This window comes from Crinia signifera, chromosome 4 (genome assembly GCF_055691185.1).
Source record: "Crinia signifera chromosome 4, ASM5569118v1, whole genome shotgun sequence".
Classification (NCBI taxonomy): domain Eukaryota; kingdom Metazoa; phylum Chordata; class Amphibia; order Anura; family Myobatrachidae; genus Crinia; species Crinia signifera.
Genome location: NC_139220.1, coordinates 80,355,396 through 80,377,744, shown reverse-complemented (window position 1 = coordinate 80,377,744; position 22,349 = coordinate 80,355,396). Strand labels below are relative to the sequence as shown.

The following is a 22,349-nucleotide window of genomic DNA, read 5'->3' as shown; positions in this document are numbered from 1 at the left end:
GAGAGGATTGCATGAACCCAGCACACAGTGAAAGTGTCAGGGTGGCACTAGGGACACTGAGTAGAATGCATGCTGCATATGGTGTAGGAGGCACATTTGCTATGTTCGTAGATAACAAATTAGGACATGGAATGACCTCTCAATATTTTCTATTCTTCCTGTAGATCTGCCGAAGGATCAACAGTTCTACGCTGCTCAGGCTGCTATACTATTATTGCCAGACGAAAATCGTGAAGCCCTTAAAATGCTTCTCTGCTTCCTCAGAGATGTGGTGGCTTGTGCCAGCGAGAACCAAATGACTCCAACCAACATTGCAGTCTGTCTTGCGCCCAGTTTGTTTCATCTGAATTCTCTCAGAAGAGAGAGCTCTTCATCCTCAACTAGGCAAGTTCAAAACTGGCCATTGACGGGAGTTTATTCGAAAAGGAGAAATATTTTACTATTTAGAAGTGTTTATTTGTTAGGGTCCTGATAGCTAAGAAGCTTTAACCCCTTCCCAAAAATTTGACGTACATTTACGTCATGGTCGGGAAGTACTTCCCGACACATGGCATAAATGTACGTCATGGTTTCTAACTGTCACTGCGTCTATAGACGCGGTGACAGTTAAGAGATGTCTGCTGTCCCTGACAGCAGACATCCCCCCTCGCCGCCCAGGGGGGGCAGGGGTGCCCCCCCCGGTCGGCGATCGCTGTGATTGGCTGTTCAAATCTGAACAGTCAATCACAGCGTTTCCTGTGTTACCCGCGGCTAAGCCGCTCGGTAACACAGAAAACGGTGGTGATCGGTGCAGCACCGATCACCACCGAGCGGCAGCACCCCCCTCCCACCCGCCGGGCACTCACCCGGCAGCAGCAGCAGCTCCAGCGGCTCCACCGCTACGTCCGGAGCGCACGCTGCGCTCCCCTCCTCCCCCCTCCCCCCCGCAGCAGCAGCAGCATCATGCTGCTGCTGGAAAAGTGAAAAATAAAATAAAATAAAAAATAATGTGCAAATGTGTGTGTGTATATATATATATATATATATATATATACACACACATATATATATATATATATATATATATATATATATATATATATATATATATATATATATGTATGTATATATATGTATGTATATATATATATATGTGTGTGTGTGCGTATACCGCAACGATCGCCAGCCCCCCTCCCACCCGGCAGCCCCCCTCCCTCCCACCCACCCGGCTGCCGCAGCGCCAGCACCCCTCCCACCCCCCCGCCAGCCGCAGCGCCAGCCCCCCTCCCAAAGCTGGTGACCAAAATGGGGTCACTTGTGGGGGGGTTCCACTGTATTGGTGCTTCGGGGGTCTTGCTAATGCGACATAGCACCCGCCATTCATTCCACCACCAAAAATCACTCCTTCCCTTCTGAGTCCTGCCATGCACCCAACTGGTATTTTTTGGTCACATGTGAGGCATTGCCGTACCCGGGAGAAATTGGGGCACAGATTTTGGGGTGCTTTGTCTCCTTCCTTCCTTGTGAAAATTAAAAATTTTGAGCCAGAACTGCATTTTTGTGTAAAAAATTTAATTTTTTTACACAAAAATGCAGATCTGGCTCAAAATTTTTCATTTTCACAAGGAATGAAGGAGACAAAGCACCCCAAAATCTGTGCCCCAATTTCTCCCGGGTACGGCAATGCCTCACATGTGACCAAAAAATACCAGTTGGGTGCATGGCAGGACTCAGAAGGGAAGGAGTGATTTTTGGATTTTGCAGCACAGATTCTGGTTGAATGACCCCCGAAACACCCATACAGTGGAACCCCCCCACAAGTGACCCCATTTTGCAAACTACACCCCTCAGGGAATTCATCTAGGGGTATAGAGTACATTTCAAACCCCCCGGGGTTTCACCAATTTTGATACAACTGAGCTGTGAAAATGAAAAAATATTTTTTTTCATTTTCACTGCCCAGTTGTACCACAATTGGTGAAACCCCTGGGGGTTTGAAATGTACACTATACCCCTAGATGAATTCCCTGAGGGGTGTAGTTTGCAAAATGGGGTCACTTGTGGGGGGGTTCCTAACTTTTAGCATCTTATGGTGCCTAGAAACCTACATGGTGCCTAAAAAATAATCTCATAAAAAGGAGTCTCCAAAATCAAGTAGGTGCTCCTTCTATTATGAAGCCTGTGGTTTGGTCACCGTGCACACTAGGGCCACATATAGGATATTTATGAAAACCAAAGAATTGGGGGAATCAATTTTTAGTCACATTTCTCTAGTAAAATGTACTGTGTTCCTTAGAAAAATGTATTAAAATTGAAAATCCGAAAAAAAAATGAAATTTTGAAATTTCACCTACACTTTGTTTTAATTCCTGTGAAACACCTAAAGGGTTAACAAACTTCCAAAATGCTGTTTTGAATACTGTGAGGGGTGCAGTTTTTGAAATGGCATCATTTATGGGGGTGTCTCACATACAAGTCCCTCAGTCACATCAGAACTGAACTGGTCCCTAAAAAAATCAGTGTTTGAAATTTTCTTGAAAATTTGAGAATTTGCTAGTCATATTTGAAGCCTCCTAGTGTCCAAAAAAATTAAAAGGAAGTTGAAATAATGATTGCAACATAAAGTAGACATATGGTCTTTGTTAGTTATTAACTATTTTGAGTGGTATGATTATTTGTCTCACAAGCAGAAAATGTGACATTTTGCATATTGCTAAATTTTCCATTTTTTCACGATATTTTGGTATTTTTCACAAAAAAACACAGACTGTATCGACCCAAATTTACCACTAACTTGAAGTACAATGTGTCACGAGAAAACAATCTCAAAATCACTGGGATAAGTAAAAGCAAAAAAAAGTTATCCCCACTTAAGTGAGACATGTCAGATTTGAAAAAAATGGCTCTGTCAGGAACGCAAAAACTAGCTCTGTCAGGAAGGGGTTAAATTTCCATCTGAGTTTAAGGCGGAAGATGCAGGAAACTTAAAAGGAGATCCAACATCGAGATTATCAGTGGCTATGTTCTCACAGCACAACTCACCAACAGAAGGGGGGTTTGTGATACTAGGAAATATTCATTGTGACCCTTGGCTCACTCATCCAAGAAACGGGATATGCAACCGTGTAGACACACCAGGAGGGGCAGAATAGATGGGACAACTTTTTTCTGATCTGCCTTCAAATTCTATGGGGGGAAATATACTAAGATGGGATATAGAACTATGGGCAACCAATCACAATCTACTTATTTATTTAGCACCTTCTAGAATATAATAATATCTGGTTACCCATAGCAACATCCCATGTGAAATAGATCTCCTATCTTAGTAAATTTGCCCCAGTATGTTCTATGTGTGATTCATAAAGTGGTGCAGATTAAATTATTTGTTGATAGTTATGTGAATAACTTCTGCACCACGGGACAGGTGTACCGCCCCAATTAATAATAGTGTTCCCCTCCTCTGTTTTTACCTGTGTCAATGAGCCCAGAAGATGCACATAATGTTGCATTTTCTTCAGAAGCAATGAGGAATCTCTGGATTAATGTACATTAGGAGGATATAAATACATTAGAGACTGTGAGGACAACTAAAATGGTGCATGGCCTACATCACAAAACGTAGCAGGAAAGACTAATATCTTAATATGTATACTTTGGAGCAGAGAAGGGAAAGGGGGGACATGATAGAAACTTTCAGAATATATTAAGGGCTTTAACAAGGTACAGGTGGGAGACATTATTCACAGGAAGAGGAGCAACAGAACACGAGGACATGCACTGAAATTCGAGGGAGGAAGATTCAGGGGAACTTTGCCGAATAATTACTTTGCATAAAGAGTAGTATATAAGTGGAATAGCCTACCATCAGAGGTGGTAAAGGCAAATACAGTAGAGCAATTTAAACATGCTTGGGATAGGCATATTGAAATCCTTACAAAAAAATAAGGATCAAATATGGTTTGAGGTAACATGTTTAAAAAAGGGGCAGACTAGATGGCCCAAGTGGTTCTTATCTGCTGTTAAATTCTATGTTTCTATGTTAGCTGCAGGTTTACCACATAATAACTGAATAAATCCAGGCTTTAAACCCACAGTACTCACTAAGGGCCAGATGTATCAAAACCTCAGAAAGGGATAAAGTGGATATAAAGTGGAGAGTGATAAGCAACCAGCCAATCATCTCCTATGTGTCCTTTTTTTCAAACCCATCCTGTAACATGACAGAAGCTGATTGGCTTTCCATTTTATCACTCTTTGAAGCTTGATGCATCTGGCCCTAAATCTGCCCAGGTTTGGGTATATGCAAGTACTGCACAAAGAGGAGGTTGTCTGTGGAAGACCATCCTGTAACAGGACAGCTAAAGTTGTGAGGGGGTGTCAGTTGGACATTAACGTAAATCTGCTACTCGGTTATGTTACAATTCTGCATATGCATGCTAGTTAGATCGCTAATACCCCTTTTACACCAAAATCCCGGATCCAATCCGGTATTTGAAACACGGTTCCAAGCCAAGTCGGATCTGGGATTTTGGTACATTTACACTGCGGTGCCAACCTACAGTGTAAACGGGGGTGGTGCTTGGAGATGACATCTCCAAGCGCCGGGATCGCCGATCACATCGCCCCGGGCCGCTGCGCTTGGGACAGGCCCAGTACCAAGGCAAGCTGTTGTGTTGCCCCAGCAATTGTCCGTGAGGTGAATGGATGACTCACACAGGCATCCATTCACCTCCTCCCTGCCTCTGCTGCTGTTTGCACAGTACAGCAGCGGAGGCTGTGTGCGCCTCTGCCCAACCTCCATGTTAACCGGAGAACGCAGCGGTCCGAAACTTGGGCTTCCCCTATTACTGTAAAAGGGAGCCGGGTCGGATGACCCAGCATACCCGTTTACACAGCCCACTACCCAGGTCCTGCCCATGTTCTACCCTGGCCAGGACCTGGGTAGAAGTCTCGTGTAAAGGGACACTGGTTAACCCCTTTTACACATCCACTGACCCAGGTCCACGAGGTAAAAGAGGTTTTTTTTTTTGCGGCGGTGTAAAAGAGGTATTTGCACTGAAATCGCTCCATGTGTAGGCATCCATATATTTGAGTTGTCTAAATATACAGTAGCTCTGGAAAATGAATCCAATTGAACAAATATAGTATAGAATTGGGGAAAAAAAAATTGTTTTTTCAAGTGAGCGCAGAGGTTTTTGAGATAATTGTGATGTTCAAATTAAACTTGTGGGATTATATTAAATGATGTAATCCATCAGAACACAAAGTTCCCAGGCAGCCCGGGGTCCATATTAAGAACCCTAGTGAATCAGACCAGCTTCCTGGCAGCTACATGATACAGACATAGATCAGAGACATTTCTTATGCATGTTTGCATTCATTCTTAGATGGGGAAATGTATATTATTGTGTGGTAAATTATTCTCTAATTTTAGGTGGTGATTTTCTTTTTGGGATACACTGGGCACAACCTTCAGGGCACATTCTACTCTAAATTAGTACGTGTGATGAGTGATAAACATTTTTATCGGAAACCCTTAAAAAGGATTAACTTCCTTTTTATTTTTATTGACCTAATCCTGCACTGTTACAGGGCTCCTTCGCATCTAGCATGAGTGCTTCATTGTTTGTTTTAATAAAGCTTTCCCCTCCTCTGAAAAAAAGACTACTTTGAACCGGACTGCCAAACCTATAGATGTTAATGTTTTACTTTGATTGAGACTTCAAAGCTATATAATCTGGAGCCCTGGTTCCAAGGATTAATGTCTTATCAGCCACTTCTTTGTGCAGTGTCATTCAGTAGGGCTGTTCTGTAGATAATTAGGCCGGAAATGTGTGTAATGATGTCATACAGGACTTTTACTTGTTGGTTTATGTGAAACTGATCAAATCACCGCAGTTATTACCTTCCTTTTTGGATTACATTATGTAAATACTTAAGATTAATATACATTAGGCAGCCTAATTACCTCCATTGTTCCTTCCGTGGTTTCTTTTTCATGCTTTATATAGAGCTGAATATTTAGTACATCGAATAGGGATTTTTGATGCATGTTTTATTGTACATTGAATTTATTCTTGCATTAGTCTTGGGTTCCAAGTACTATGGGGGAGATTAATCCAGCCTTATAAAGGGTGGAAATTGTGAGTTTTCCATAGTAACCATTCAGATTCAAGGTAGCATTTTATGTACTGTACTAGAAAGCTAGAAGCTAATAACTTTTTTTTTTTGGATAACTTAATCCTATTAAAGGGCTAGATGAGGATGGCTCTATCTGTATGCAGTTAAGATTCCACACATACGTAAATTCATTGTGTGCTTGTCGACATCATATCTCATCTTTGTACCTCAGAAGTAATATTTTGTGTAATATGTCATTTTTTTTTCTTCTTTGCAATGTATAGGTCAAGCCAGAGAAAATATAGTCTCGGAAAACCAGACCAGAAAGACTTGAGTGAGAACTTGGCAGCAACTCAAGGCTTGGCTCACATGATTGCAGAGTGCAGTAAGCTGTTCCAGGTAGATCATTTACATACATTGGAGTTTATATAGTGCCAAACATAACTATTGGGGCATGCCTGGATACTGGCATCACTGATGGAGGTGTGCTTGACACCTATGAAGTTGCTGGGCCTCCCCCAAGCTCTCCACTCAATATGAATAGATGGCATAGCATCTATTTAGGAGGTAGCACTGGCCAAAGGTCAGGGATCATTTTGCCTTCTGAAAAAATTTAGGTGCGGTGCAGCCTAGCTTGAAGATTAACTGGCCCATCATATGCAGTACAAAAACAAAACTTATAGAAAGGTAAATGTAATAAAAATGGTGTGGTGGGTTAGTACATTTTTTACACATTTCATTCATATTTTTTTTTTTTTACCCTCACATAGGTGCCAGATTATTGCCGTGATCTCTGCCCTAGTATTAGTCACCTGCTGCCCAACTCTCCAGAGGCGACCATAAACGCATCCACAACCTCCCTGGCAGCACACTGCAATACCATCATCTCTTTGGAAAACTCCATGCAGAACCTTTTACGCGATGCCAAGGACAAATACCGCAGCTGGGTGGCAAGTTCAGGATTGGAAGATGTTGAATTGGCATACAAGAAGGTTAGTTATCATTATCTCACTTTCCCCTACTGATGTGCAAGTACCGTATATACTCGAGTATAAGCCGATTTTTCAGCCCTTTTTTCTTTGACTGAAAATGCCCTACTTGGCTTATACTCGAGTGTGGGTCTGGGGCAGTAGTGTGTTACCTGTTAGCACCCCAGCGCTGCACAGCGGCATCCTTTGTGCCCAGCAGGAGGCTCAGCGCATATGAAATCGAAGACCTGACACTGCCCAGCATGTGACAACCGGCGCTTCCCCGGCTGCCGGAAGAGTTAACATCCCCGGCAGTTGGTTGGCTGGCTGTCTCCATGTTACTGAGCCGCACTAGGCAACAAACAGCTGCGGGACCTGGCGCCAGGGGAGGGAGGTGCTGAGCCTCCCATTGGGTCTTGCGGCTGTCTGTTACCTTGAGCGGCTCATGTCACTAGACTGGCATCTCCCCTCCCCTGGCTCACATTGGATCTCTTGTAATATCTAGCCTGCCCGGAGAGTGACAGGCAGCCAGCATGTCTGAGGAGGGGACAGGCAAAGCGCTGGTGAAGCCAACTCACCAGGGGAGGAGGAGGGACAAAATTAGCTGGGAGGAGGGGGGACAATATTAGCTTCTAGTAGCAGCTTAGTGTAAGAGGGAAGAGACACGTGCCTGCTAACATACAGCAGCAGAGTACATCAGATATTTTTTCACAGAAAAAAAGGTTTGTCTGGTTATGAGCAAATTAATTAAATAAATCATGTAACCTGCAGGGGATGCATAGAGCAGCCTGTGTTAGGGCTCATAATATACATGCTGCGTGTACGCACTGTTACTGCAGGTGTTGCATTAGCATTTCCCATACATATGCGGTAATGCTGCGTATGTGATTTACCAGTTACCAGTAGCTGCTGCATTTCCCACCCTAGGCTTATACTCGAGTCAATAAGTTTTCCCAGTTTTTTTTTTGGTAAAATTAGGTGCCTCGGCTTATATTCGGGTCGACTTATAACTCGAGTATATACGGTATGTTTTATTCTTGTCATGAATTTATTTACTGCTTTATATACTGCAGTGCCTGATTCTGAATGGCACGCAAGTCCACATATCCTGATTTTTATCAAACTGCTCATGCACCTTATGACGCCATATGCAACTATGAGATGGATCAGATGCAGTTTAGCTGCCCTATCCCCTCTACGCTGGATGAATAGGCTTTGCTGAGTAGCTGCAAGGAGTTCATATGCAGAAGACATGTCCCATAGGTCTGGTGTATAGAGTTGCCACCTAATCTGAGTTAAGAATATGCAGAGTGCACACTATTTTTAGTTGCGACTTCTTCTGCACCGAGCATGGGGTAAATGTAAGGGCCGCTAATGGTTATGGCGGAGGGCCGGGCTGGTCCTGTCACATTGCTGTGTCTGACTCTGAATACAAATAGATAATTACATAGAGTAGGTCTTTCACTTGCTAGCAGAGCCCAAACTCGAGACTACCGTACACGTCTCAAAAATCGGGCCCGATATTTAGGGAAGATAAAGACTGGGGATACATTAAATCAGTGATTTAGAGGGGGCGGGGCTTGGCCGGAATTGTGAGAGGGTGTGGGGACCGGGAGCTCCGTAAATATCCTTTATGTATATCCTACCCCGGGACCCGCGGACACCCTATACTTACCTCCTCCAGCTGCGGAGCTGTTCCTGCGCTACCCGTGGACCTCCTGGACGGCTGGTAAAGACCTTGACTGGCGGGGTCTCTGGCGTTCCGTGGATCCTGGATGCAGGCGCCATCTTAAGTTTCCCCGGAGGCTCTGGCTGGGCTCAGCTGTTTTTCTGGTGCCCCTTGGGTGATTTCGGCGGGTGGGGATGCCTGGAGACTCTCCGGAGGAAAAGCGGGGTGGAGCGGGAGCCGTCTCTGATGAGGCACGCTGCTCGGTCGCACGGAGGGACCGGTGCCATCTTGCCTGCCTGTCTCCTGGGTGGAGGCGCAAACATCGAGATTTTACTGCACACGCTGGGCTCAACAGACACCCCTGACTTATCTGGCTTGGTGGGGTCCAAGCCAGATAATGTAAGACGCTGATTCTGCCATAGCTTCTGCCTGCTTGCTGGACTATATGTGAGACGAGACCCAGAGCACGTGGTGCTGTGGTAGTTTGCTGGCCTGCCAACCCAAACTTCTGTTGTGTTGACTTAACCTTTGATTGTTACTCCATTGGTTCCTCCTTCGGCTGTGGTATTATTCTATCTACCTGGCGATGTGCTATGCGATGTGCTAGCCATCGCCCTTTCTTTGTGGAATTATCTGGCAGCTGAGGAATGATTTTAATAGTGGTAAAAATACTCTCAGATCCTGTGGGATATACAAGATCATGGAACTCTCAGTTTCACAAATAATCCTGGCGATTCATGCCTCTACTGCCAGGCTCTTGAACAAGCTGGATGATGTCCAATATTGTGCTCCGACTATTGCGTGTACCCCTGCTGAGGTCGTGGACCCCCACATGAGGGGTGACCTACATATCCACATACCATCTGGGAACTTTATTTCTTCTGTACCAACTCCGGATATGCGTTCTTTTGTGGCGGTGCTTGCAGAAAAAAACACTCTGGTCACTGTAGTTCTCCGGGTCCATATGTTTGCCTTTTATGATTGTGGCTCAGTATTTCCCCGAGATCCTGAGGACAAATTTCTTTACACTGTGCCCATTCTTTTTCAGGGACAGGAAGACTGGCCGGATTAAAGATTTTTCCCTTTTTTTTCTTTTCTTTTTTTGTTAGCTCCCTACAATGATTTTACAATTTGATTTGTGTTTATATTATCCTTTCTGATGTCTTCATTATTATGTACAGCTACTACTACAGCTACTACTTATTGATATATCCTTTTCTTTTTTTTTACTACTCTAATTCTAATCTGCTTAATACAGTACTATATTTAGGGAGACACATATATATATATATATATATATATATATATATATATATATATATATATATATATATATATATATTCTATCCTAATATTCTTTAGGGTCATATCCTTGCAGCCCCCGATACATCCTGCTCTTAATTACATATGTTTTGTATTCAAGTGGGGGGGATTCAAGGTATAGGTAGGATTCAATTTGGCTAGATTAGTTAGCAGAGTAGGGGCGGGAGGGAGTGTTTATCTCATGATAAGAATTAATGGTGCTTAATGTTTTGATATGCCTATGACCTTGTAACTGTGCCTCCTCATGATTCTATGTTTTCAAGGACCCGGATGGCGCCTCCGGGTACTGAACTTAGAGTGTATTTGCCTTTATCCTGGGGCGTTCATATTCATCCTGTATTTGCCATGAATATGGATGCTTAACTCTAATCCTGTATATACAATTTTCTGACTATTGCATACTTCCTGCACGCACCTGATGATACATTGCTGTCTGTAGTATTATTGTTTGTTTCTCTTTTTTTTTTTTTTTTTTTGAAAATCAATAAAAAACACTCAATTTAAAAAAAAAAAAAAAAAATCCGTGATTTAGCTGAAGCTATTATATAAAGTTATTCTTAAATGCTTTTTTCTTATTTGCAGGTAGAGAGTGATGACTATCCAATCAGGTTATGGAAAGCTTCCACCGAAATTGAGGGTACACCAAATATGATCCTGCGACATATATTAAGGGAGCAACATACATGGGATCCAAACCTACACCAGTCAAAAATCATAGAGACCCTGGATGAAGATACCGAAATCTACCACTATTCCACAGAGAGCCTGCCTCCTTTACCTTGCAAGGAGTACATCGTTTTAAGGTGATTGATTCAGGTGTATGATTACATTTGAGCATGGAAATATCCCAGAGGTGATACACATAAGCAGAGGACAGGATTGGGAAGCACTACTCCATTTACTTTTATACCCCGTTCAGACAGAAAACTAAATTACCAGGGGAAGTAGTTCTAAACAGTCATTTCGTGAATAACACGTGTCCTTTTTCTGTGTGAAAGGGCACACCAGGGTCGTAAATCCTGTGTCTCCGCTGGAATTAACAGGGTCGAAGACACGGGATTTACAACCTGGGTTGACCTTTCATGCAGAAGAAGTACCTGTGTTATTCCGCAAATTACCAGGTAGAAATTTTCAACCTGGTAATTTGTTATTCTGTGTGAAGGGGGTTCTGAGTATTTTCTGGGATTTTCAGACCTTTTCTGTCTGAAAGGGGTATTAGACAGAGAAAATCTTGTAAATTGGTTGTGTGCAACCAAGAGGCTCATGGATGTGTACAAAAGAAACTGTGTGCATGCAGATTTTGGAATAAGGGAGGAAAAAAGAGCAGGAGTCTCACCTGAGACTAGTAAAAGTGCATTCACATTACAGTGATTGAGAAATACTGTATAATCAGGGTTGGAGACTCCTTGTGTGCATGCATTTGAATGATACATTAGACATACTGTATGCTACAATATACTGCACAGGGCTTTGGTGTATTTTGTACAGTGAATTGCAATATTAATCTGGTACATTATGCATATATATATTTATCATGGGGTCCAGGCCACACAAACACTCTTCTGGTTAGCCAAGCCTATGTGGTGGCATGGGCCTCTCCCACTGCATTTCCCTGGTGGGCACGTCATTCCTCAGCCTGACACTGTGTATATCCATTCTTACCTAAGGCAGCTGCTGAAAAGCATACAGACAGGGAAAGTTTTTTTTTTTTTTTTTTACCAGCTGGTCTATTTAGTTTTTTGGGACACTATGCTCCAGATATGGTTCCTAAGGCCAATAGCCGGTAGTGCAGAAGTGACTGATTGAATTTAAGATTGACTGCTCTCCTCTTGCCTTTAAATACAATTTCTCATTGCCATGAGGGACTGACTACATTTGAGTAACCAGTTATCTCATGAACAAATTGTCCCTGTAGTATCAACCGTGTTCACTTAATGCAATTGTGTTGTCGTAAGCAATCAGATGACAAATGGGTGTATCCAACCCACAATAAATGTTGCAGTGTACAGTCACGTAGCATTTTCTTTTCGGAGCTTTCCATTGACTGTAATTGATATATTCATGCACATGAAATATTTTATTTTCCACATATACATCAATTGAGACTACAGTCAATTAAGAGACACTAAAAAAGAAAATGCTACATGACTGTATTCCTGCCTCTCTATGTTTTGGGTGCTTGAGGACTGCTGTAACGTTACCCAGTGATGGTGATGCTCTGTAGAGCTAAGCTAGCCCCTTCTGATTAGCGAGTTGCAGCTAGGCTCCTCCCACTCATATTGCTATGTTCTAAGATGTTTGTTTTTGCCTCTTAAATGGGAAATCAAATGTTAGTTTTTAATTTGTACTCCTGTTACTTACAGTATGTGTGATGTATGTCTGGAAGTAATGACTGACCAGATATTGTGTATTTGATATTTTATTACTGCATTAAATGCTGTAGAAATATGGACACTTTTACTGACCGCACTGTGAAGCCACATGTCAGTGCCACCATGGGTGACTTGTTACTCCTGGTACGTGTGCTAGTTCTCCGGGTGCACATATGCTTATGCTTGCAGGACATTCTACATAATTCCATCAATAAGTAGGCCCTCATGTTCTATATCACAGGTCTTCAACCTGTGGCCCTCCAGATGTTGTGGAACTACATGGCCCAGCATGCCCTGACAGTTTTGGCATGCACTTATAGGAAAAAATGTGGTAATGCATGTTGGAACATGTAGTTTCACAACATCTGGAGGGCCACAGGTTGAAGACCCATGTTCTATATCCTATAACGAAAACAAGGGTAGTAAACCATGATTTTGTTTTAAAAGCCTGTGTGATCATACGATGTTGTGGCATAGATTGCATAATCTGGTACATTATGCATATATATATTTATCATGGGGTCCAGGCCACACAAACACTCTTCTGGTTAGCCAAGCCTATGTGGTGGCATGGGCCTCTCCCACTGCATTTCCCTGGTGGGCACGTCATTCCTCAGCCTGACACTGTGTATATCCATTCTTACCTAAGGCAGCTGCTGAAAAGCATACAGACAGGGAAAGTTTTTTTTTTTTTTTTTTACCAGCTGGTCTATTTAGTTTTTTTGGGACACTATGCTCCAGATATGGTTCCTAAGGCCAATAGCCGGTAGTGCAGAAGTGACTGATTGAATTTAAGATTGACTGCTCTCCTCTTGCCTTTAAATACAATTTCTCATTGCCATGAGGGACTGACTACATTTGAGTAACCAGTTATCTCATGAACAAATTGTCCCTGTAGTATCAACCGTGTTCACTTAATGCAATTGTGTTGTCGTAAGTAATCAGATGACAAATGGGTGTATCCAACCCACAATAAATGTTGCAGTGTACAGTCACGTAGCATTTTCTTTTCGGAGCTTTCCATTGACTGTAATTGATATATTCATGCACATGAAATATTTTATTTTCCACATATACATCAATTGAGACTACAGTCAATTAAGAGACACTAAAAAAGAAAATGCTACATGACTGTATTCCTGCCTCTCTATGTTTTGGGTGCTTGAGGACTGCTGTAACGTTACCCAGTGATGGTGATGCTCTGTAGAGCTAAGCTAGCCCCTTCTGATTAGCGAGTTGCAGCTAGGCTCCTCCCACTGCATATTGACTGACTGACATTGTTTTCAGGACATGGAGAACAGACCCACAAACTGGCACCTGCATTTTGGCAGCTACTTCAATCGACTGTGATGATTTTCCAATCACTGGGATCCTAGGACATGTAATTTTGTGTGAACACCTCATAGAAAACATTGGGACTCAGAAGTGCAAAGTAACTCATGTCTGTAGGACAGACACAAGGTGGGAATCTCTTCTTGCAGCCTCACAGTAATGTGTGACTACCTAGATTTCAGTATAAGCTCTGAATAAGACATAGGAGTTCTATCAGCTTTTAGTTGCATTGGTACTTGTTTCCTAGCACGGCCACAACGATCATAATCGCGGTCATCGGGGGTAAAATCGGGGCCATCGCGGCCACTAAAAAACCGGGTGCGATGGGCCAGACGCGATGCACGCGATTTCCCCATAGAGAACAATGTTAAATGGCTCAATTTACCCGCGATGACCCCGATTTCCCATAGGAAACAATGTGAAATGGATCAATTTACCCAAATTATCATAGGGAACAATGGTAAATGGGCCAAAAACACTCCTGAACATAAAAATGTCCCCCCAAAAGTACTATACGCCACCCCGCGATCAACGTGAACCCGAAGCGTGGCGAGCGCAGCGGTACGCGTCCTCCGACCTTTTCATGCCCTACTATCCACGTCGGCGTGGAGTTGAGAATAGAATAGTGTGGCGAGCGCAGCGAGCCACCGAGTCCGAAGCGTGGCGAGCGCACGCGGATACCTTCACAGTTATACGTGTCCCCTCGCGGGCTTCCCAGGTGTCAATGGCGACGCGGACACCTGGGAAGCCCGCGAAGGGACGCGTTTACCTGTGAAGGTATCCGCGTGCGCTCGCCACGCTATTCTATTCTCAACTCCACGCCGACGTGGATAGTAGGGCATGAAAAGGTCGGAGGACGCATACCGCCGCCCCTCATGGGCTCGCTGCACTCGCCACGCTTCGGGTTCACGTTGATGGCGGGGTGGCGTCAACTACTTTTGGAGGGACATTCCACTGCTCTGTGGTTTTTTGGGGGGTTTCTGGCCCATTTACCATCTTCCCTATGCTGATTTGGGTAAATTGATCCATTTAACATTGTTTCCTATGGGAAATCGGGGTCATCGCGGGTAAATTGAGGCATTTAACATTGTTCCCTATGGGGAAATCGGGGGCATCGCGTCTGGACCATTTAAGCATTTTTAGGTGCACACGACGCGACCGACCCGATTTTTCACTGTTTTCAATGCATTTCAATGGAAAAATCGGGGGCATCGCGTCGGTCGCGTCGCAGGCCACTCAAATTACCCCCGATGGCCAAGATTTGTGGCCGTGCTAGGAAACAAGTACCGTTGCATTTTTACCACTTCATTTTGTCTAAAAAAGCATTTGAACTGAATCTGGATTCTTTTAAAACCTATGGAGTAGCTACTAACATTGTATTCCTCTCTGGAGGCTTTTTGCAAAAGAATCCTATAGGCAGCACATTTATAAATGGATTTGCCTATTATTTAGGAGCTCCAGAAAGTTAAGCTTTCCATAGCTTGCTGCATACGAGCTTATCGCAGCCCCAAATAATTATTTGGGACTGCTGTGCCATGGGTCGACTGATTTAGATAGCTAGAATTATACTTACTCCCAAAAGTTTAATGAAAGTAGCCTGCCGACGTAACTTAGGGCACCAGTTCCCTAACCCACACTTGGATTATTGCTGTGACCATTGCTACATTGAATGCTGCCTTGATAAAGGTCTTCGGTGACCGAAACGTCGGCAGGCTACTTTCATTAAACTGGATGTCGACTTTGATGAACTTATTGACAGAAGTCTGGCGAGTGCTGTTTTCCCTTTTGGGAATATATATATTTTTTTATTTTATTATATATATTTTTTTTTTTTCAGCAGTATCTCCTAGGCAATAATGTTCTATACCGAATGAGACTCGGTTTCACTACATCCCATATTGCAGAAAATGGTCTTGACAGGATGCAAAACTTGCTCCTAGTAGACCAAATTCTAAATGAACACTAATCTCTTTGATTGTTTGTTTCATGAGGAAATAACCCAGCAATAAGTTGCAGCTATTCAGGATGGTTAAAGACTCTGGTCTTCTATATAATGTAGATTTGTTGGCATAAATCTCACTGGATAAATAATTGTAATTTGTACCAAGGCTTCAATGTTCATTATTATGACAACTAAATGCTTTTTTGTTTCACAGGGGACGTACAAGTGAATGGTACAATAAAGTATTTGGTCACATGTGTGCTGCTGAGATACAGAGAATAAAAGACTCTTTCAACAAGAAGAAACCAATTAAGACATGATCCGAGCAGCCATTTTGCTTGAGTGCTGCTGGCCTGTGCACGTCTCACTTTCTGGAGCTAGAAGAAGGAAATGCAGAACAGTAAAGATGTTATGTTGACAAATGATGTAGTTTCATACAGCCTTGCTCAGCTTTTATACAGATCAGTTATACATAAAGGAATTCTATTTTGTACTTTATTTTTTCATGCAGGAAAGGGTACTTGAATGTGTTTTATTAATTTCTAAACAAATGTTATGCCTAGATCTAGTTAGTGTATTGTATGTAAATGATCACTTTACAAAAATATTTAATTTTTGCATACATATATTTTTTAAAGATTAAAGTTAAGCAAGTGGCCTGTGGCACAGCTTTGTAAATAATTGTTTTATGTATAATTTGGGAATTTCAGATATACGCAGGAACTGCTTGGTAACACTCCTGTATTTAGGGTTTGAAATGAAGAAATGCAAATATAATTTATTTTTCGCATGACGTCTGCTAGTGATGGAGATGTGAGTGCTATATACAGTCTACAACAATACTATCAGAATAGCTAAACCTGATCCCACAGCATTAAAATGATATTTTTTGGAATGACACATTACACGGTTTGACCGTTCTTCCCAGAAGGTCAACCTGCTGTCATTTGGAGGGGTTTAACATATTTTAGGGCAAATAGTTGACATTTACGCATTATAAATGTGAAACGTGTCCAACATTTGGGCAAATACTTTTTTTTTCCTTTAAGTGACTGCCTATATACGACAATTGGAGCAGATGCAACAGCATAGTTTCTATTTGAAGCCTGCTTTCTGTACATAAATGCTAATATTTTTATATATATATATTTTCTATATGATATATGATGACCTGTGTAATTTGGTTATCCCAAAGGGCACTGCTCAGAATCCAGTATATGCTGCTATGTGGGCAAACATTTTGTATACTGTTGAGAGTAAGCCAAGGGAAAGGCGCACTGCTATTAATTATGTAGTTCTGCACTCAGAGTGGTTTTATGCTGCTGGGGCAGTGTCTTAGCTACTCGTGGGTTTCAAAAGTGTAGATTATTTTTGTGTATACATATATTGAAAAATAATAATTACTCAGATTTCTTTCCAGAATTGTGAAATCGGAAAGAACATAACTAGCCCTAATAGAGGCAATTGGGCTGATTCAGTTGAAAGCAAAAAAAAACAGTAATTTTGCTCCTTGGTAAAGCCGTGTTGCACTGCAGGAAAGGCAAAAGTAAAATATGGAAAGAGCTTTTAGATTTGAGTGGTTAATTTCCAAACTGAAATCAAAATAGCAGTGTATAAATAAAGCTGTTCAGTATTTTTGTGTGGTACATGCAAAAGCAGCCAGTATTGACTCTGCACGCAAATAAATGTGTGTGTATCACTAACACTGAAGTATTTGCTTCAAATAATTTTTTTAAAGAGAATCAGCCCACTGAGGGTGGTTGCATGTGGGGGTATGCATAGGTGGTTTGTGTACTGTTTATAGAATGTGAAGAAGAGGTGTGACCCTAGGTTTGGTTCTTTCCTGCATATTGCAGTATTCCTTGGGATGTGCATGTTGCAGACAGGAATCAAGCCTGTTAAGATGAATAGGAGCGTAGGGTTAATCAACAACACATTGGACATTTTAGCTTGTTTTTAATTAGCATACATGTGTACAGAATCTAACCACAGAATTGAGCATATGTGCAACTTCAATTAGTAAGAATTGTAAATGAGCAACATAATGTCATGTTCTTGCATGTGAAACTTTAGGGGAATCCGTGTGCTGGACATTACCAAATTCCCATATTTGATCAGTCTTAACCCAGAAATTGAAAATGTGCTGCAAAAATAGCAATCCTATTTTGCACTTTATTTTTTTTTTATTATTATTGTTTTGACAAACGGTTACAATAAATGTTCTCATTATACAGTTACTCATCCACCATTTATACTTTCCAAAGGCAAGGGTTTTCTTTTTTTGTAATTCTGCATCTATAAATACAAATAATCAATGTTCTATATATTTTTATAAACCAGATGTATATTTTGCAAAGGAGATATTTGAAATAACTGCATATATTTTCTGTTCTCTCACAAATTGTTATGCATTACTTTCCATTTACAAATGTTGCTTAGCAATAAGGAAACCTGTAACTTGTTCACTGCTATGTAACTGACAATGTACAGTCAATAAATGGTACAGCACTTCTAAAATACTATTGTATTTTATAAGCAGACTAGCTACAATGTTGTTGTGTATAATGCTGTAATATCTGCCTGGGTAGGTAGTGCTCCTCCTCCCTACTGCTTTCTGTGCCTTCGTCACATTGCAAGGGACAAAAGTGATATTGCATAATCATTGTACGGTGCAATCAATATGATTTGGGACCAGACAATAACCATTAACATAATTAAACTCTACTCTTAGTGCAGCACATACATACTGTTACAAATAGAAAAAAGGATTCCAACCTCTTCAACAGCTTTAGAAAGGGGACAATTTCACCAATGTTTAGTATCACACACCTCGGTGCTTAGAGAAGTCACCAGATGGCATGCCTGACATCCATCCATGTTTCTCTTTTGTCCATCCTGATGACACAGCTAATCTTGGGATGTAGGACGGTCCGCAGGAGCAAGGCACCTATGCTGACTTCTTTTAAGAGCAGACTCCTCCCTTCTGCATCCCAGGATACTTCAATTCGTTTTAGGTGCCCACAGGAGTGGGTGCTGTGCTAAGCCATTTCTTATGGATTTTTTTTTTCTGGAATAGTGTAGCTAGGGTTTTTTATTTTATTAATTTTCACTAGTTAGTGCCGGTTTTTCCAGTGTGTTACTTCTTTTAGAAGTTCACACACCCTGAGAGCGCAGCAGAGGCTGACTGCAGCACGTCCTGTCAGTGTGCGGAGGGAAGCGGTCTGCTCCCTCTGCACAGCGCTTAACCTCTGCACAAGATAGTTTTTTTTCTGGGCTTTGGGGGGTGTCCAGAACTGGCTCCCTGTGTAGGGGGATCATAGGAGATGCCCCACTGCGATGGCGGCTGCCATCTTGGAAGAGTTTATAGGCTGAAATCCCTAGGGGGAGGTGAAGTCCAGCACTGCTGGATGACTCCAAGTGATCCCATGAAGAAGGGGAGGTGCTGGAGGTAGGAGAAACACTAGTGGGAGCAGCTGAAGGGGGGGGGGGGGGGGAGCCTTTTTGGCTTCCTTCCCTGCTGAAGCAGAGACTTGGTCTCTTCCTGCTCTTTGTGCTGGCACCATTTCTCACCTGGCTGCGGAGCTGAAGCAAGGCTTTAATTGAAGTGCAGAGAGAAGTTTCTCCTTAGGCAGCGCTGTCCCCGCTAATCACTGAGGAACATTTCTACACCTGAACCTTTAGGTTCCATGAGTTTGCGTCTGAGGACGCTTCATTTGGACAAGCAGGGAACTGTAAGCCTCCCAAAGGACCGGCTTGTGAACATCCCAAGGTTAGCTGTGTCCCCAGGAAGGACGAAAGAGAAAATTTGATTTTTGTAAGAACTTACCGTTCGAACCCCTTTCTCTGAGTCCATCCTGGTGACACAGCTAACCTTGGGATGTAGGAGGGTCCGCAGGAGCAAGGCACATATGCTGACTTATTTTGAGAGCAGAGCCCTTCTGCATCCCAGGATACATTAGTTCAACTTCTAAAGCACATTAGGATACAGGAAACAGTACAATGCCTGAACATCTCATATAGGGCCAGATTCTCTAAGCTTCAAAAGTGATAAAATGCAGAGTGATAAACAGCCAGCCAATCAGCTCCTACATGCCATGTCACAGACTGTGTTTGAAAAAATGTCTGTCAGGAGCTGAATGGTTGGCTGTTTATCACTCTCCATTTTATCACTTTTGAAGCTTAGAGAATCTGGCCCTATATGAGATGTTCAGGCATTGTACTGTTTCCTGTATCCTAGTGTGCTTTAGAAGTTGAACTAATGTATCCTGGGATGCAGAAGGGCTCTGCTCTCAAAATAAGTCAGCATAGGTGCCTTGCTCCTGCAGACCCTCCTACATCCCAAGGTTAGCTGTGTCACCAGGATGAACAAAAATCCCCTTTTAGAAGTTAACGAGAATATGGTTGCATTACACAATATTTGTTGCAAAGTACAAACTCCTTCACAAAGCACAAGTGTAAAAGACACTGGGCCTGATTCAGTGACTTTTTCCTGCATGCTTTTGTGATCTCCTGCTGCATCTGAAGACGCAGCATCTTATCACTTGCTAGACCATTACTCATCTGAGTAAACCTCAGGATACATAGGATGTTCAGGATCTTTATGTTGCGGAGGTCAGGAAATCTGCATCTGAAGTCATTATGCTATCCTAGCCTTACTGCTCCACCCAACCATCCAAAACCTAGGCAGCCTGTCAATCCAGCTGCGGCTTGAGGTGCATAGCATGCAAGGGCATCTCTGTATCCAATGACATGGGAATCAGGTTTAAGTCATACAGCCACATGTCAGGATATATTTCCTGGCTGGAACTGCGGCAAACCTACTGTATTTATCTATGCTGAACTTGTATCACCTTCCAAGGCACAGATATCCTGTTTCTCACTTGTAGCTCTGACAGGTTTTAGTGTTGCTCTCAGCATTACCCTTTTGAGAAGGACCAAAGTAAATCTTCATATTGGATTCTCTCACCTGTTAGATCGGAATCAGAGGTGGACACAGTTGGAGTTTACAGCCAGGGCCACCGAGAGGAGGGAGGGCACTAATTACCCAGGCCTGCTGGAGGGGCCCGATGGGGGCCCTGATCTGGCTCCCCCCCCCCATTCCCTCTTCATCCCTCCCAAGCAGCAGCAGCAGCACACCTACAGCATGTGCTGTGCTGACAGCAGGCTCAGCATGAGCATATCATTGTCAGCACATGCTGTAGGTGTGTGCTGAGGGAGGGGGGGGAAATAACACTCCCCCCTCAACTTAACAGTATTTTTTAAACCCCCTTAAACATTTTTGGGGTGTGTCCTAATCGTGGGAGGTGGCCATGCCCCCAAAATTTTACCAGGGCATTCAATGGTTGCCAGGCTTCTGAAAGCAAATCTGAACCATTTCATAGTATACCTGGTGTCCACAGCTGCACAGACTTAGCTAGTGATTGGTAGTGCATTGGAAAGCCAGCTGATACCAGGCAACTATCATATACATAAAGAGGAGAGAGACGGTGGTCCACAGAAAGTGGGCAACCGTTCGCAGAAAGGATTCCTTTTTGGAGGCACACTTTTAAATTATTTGAAATAATGTATAATGACTGAGTTAAAATTTAACTTATTTCCAATTAATCTAAAATAGTGATAACTCTATAGAATCATATGAAGCATAATTAGCCATGAAGAGTTAGACAACGATTTAAATATTTTTTTGTGTGAACGAAAAATGACCACTGACATTTACCATGTAAATCTACCATGTATCTAAAACAGTGGCAATTGGTGGTGTTATTTCAAACAAACGTGTAGCATTAATTATGCGGATTTGATTTTTAAATCCTTAATAGGATAGCTGGTGACACATGTATAATTGTTAGAAATATAGTTGAAATTATTAATAATTAAATTGTGAAAATATTACAGAAAGTCACATAATGCCCGTAGACAGTAATTAACCGTTAGATACAAAAATCATATCAGTATAGCAAATCACACAGTTATCCTTACAAAGATGGGAAAAGAAAAAGTACAGTGGGTTAGAATCAACTCACTCTGCTGCCCACCGTCTTCATAAAAATGAGCGGACGGGGGATGAGAGAAGAGATTGATGCACTGATAGAAAAATAGCAAGTGAGAAGAGGACACTTCTGTAAGTGGTGTTAGGTCAGCCCTGGTACCGAGGCATTGCAGGGCTGAAATTCGCCACCAGAAAGTCTCTCTTACACGGAAAAAAAACAGATAAAGGGAAAAGGGGGGGGGGGGTTTAGGGTGGGAGGGGAGTTTGGAAAAGAAGGGGGGGAGGGGCTGTGGTAAAATTTATGACAGAGGCTGATGGATCAATATATATCAGTATTTATACCATTAATGTCTGGTGTTATATGGGCAGCAGGTTTAAGGAGATATGCGCTCACAGTGAATGTGTTAAATTTAATCTGTTCTCGCCCATTAACATAGCAATTAACTGCAATAATTTCAACATGCGACTGGGCAGAAAAACAGAAAGACACACAAAAGAAACATGCACATACAGTTTATATCAATGATGCTTGGCAACACCTTACAATCTGATGTGTGGCCACAGTGATAATAACTGGTGTGACCACAGCAAAAAAACGGAAAAAAAATGTAAGTATATAAATATATATATGTGCAAACAATATGGGTGTTAG

General features: G+C 42.3%; 1 protein-coding gene across 4 annotated transcripts in view; it reads left to right on the top strand.

The window, feature by feature from the left end:
* Positions 1 to 17,945, top strand: part of LOC146074113 (rho GTPase-activating protein 7-like) — a 258,319-nt gene extending 240,374 nt beyond the window's left edge. For all 4 annotated transcript variants that reach the window (XM_083181889.1, XM_083181886.1, XM_083181888.1 and 1 more), the window contains exons 9-14: positions 165 to 384; positions 6,387 to 6,501; positions 6,873 to 7,094; positions 10,645 to 10,865; positions 13,722 to 13,895; positions 15,923 to 17,945. In XM_083181889.1, the coding sequence (XP_083038015.1) occupies positions 165 to 384; positions 6,387 to 6,501; positions 6,873 to 7,094; positions 10,645 to 10,865; positions 13,722 to 13,895; positions 15,923 to 16,028 (1,058 nt within the window). In that variant the 3' untranslated portion in view covers positions 16,029 to 17,945. The remainder of the gene's footprint in view (positions 1 to 164; positions 385 to 6,386; positions 6,502 to 6,872; positions 7,095 to 10,644; positions 10,866 to 13,721; positions 13,896 to 15,922) is intronic.
* The last annotated feature ends 4,404 nt before the right edge of the window (positions 17,946 to 22,349 follow it).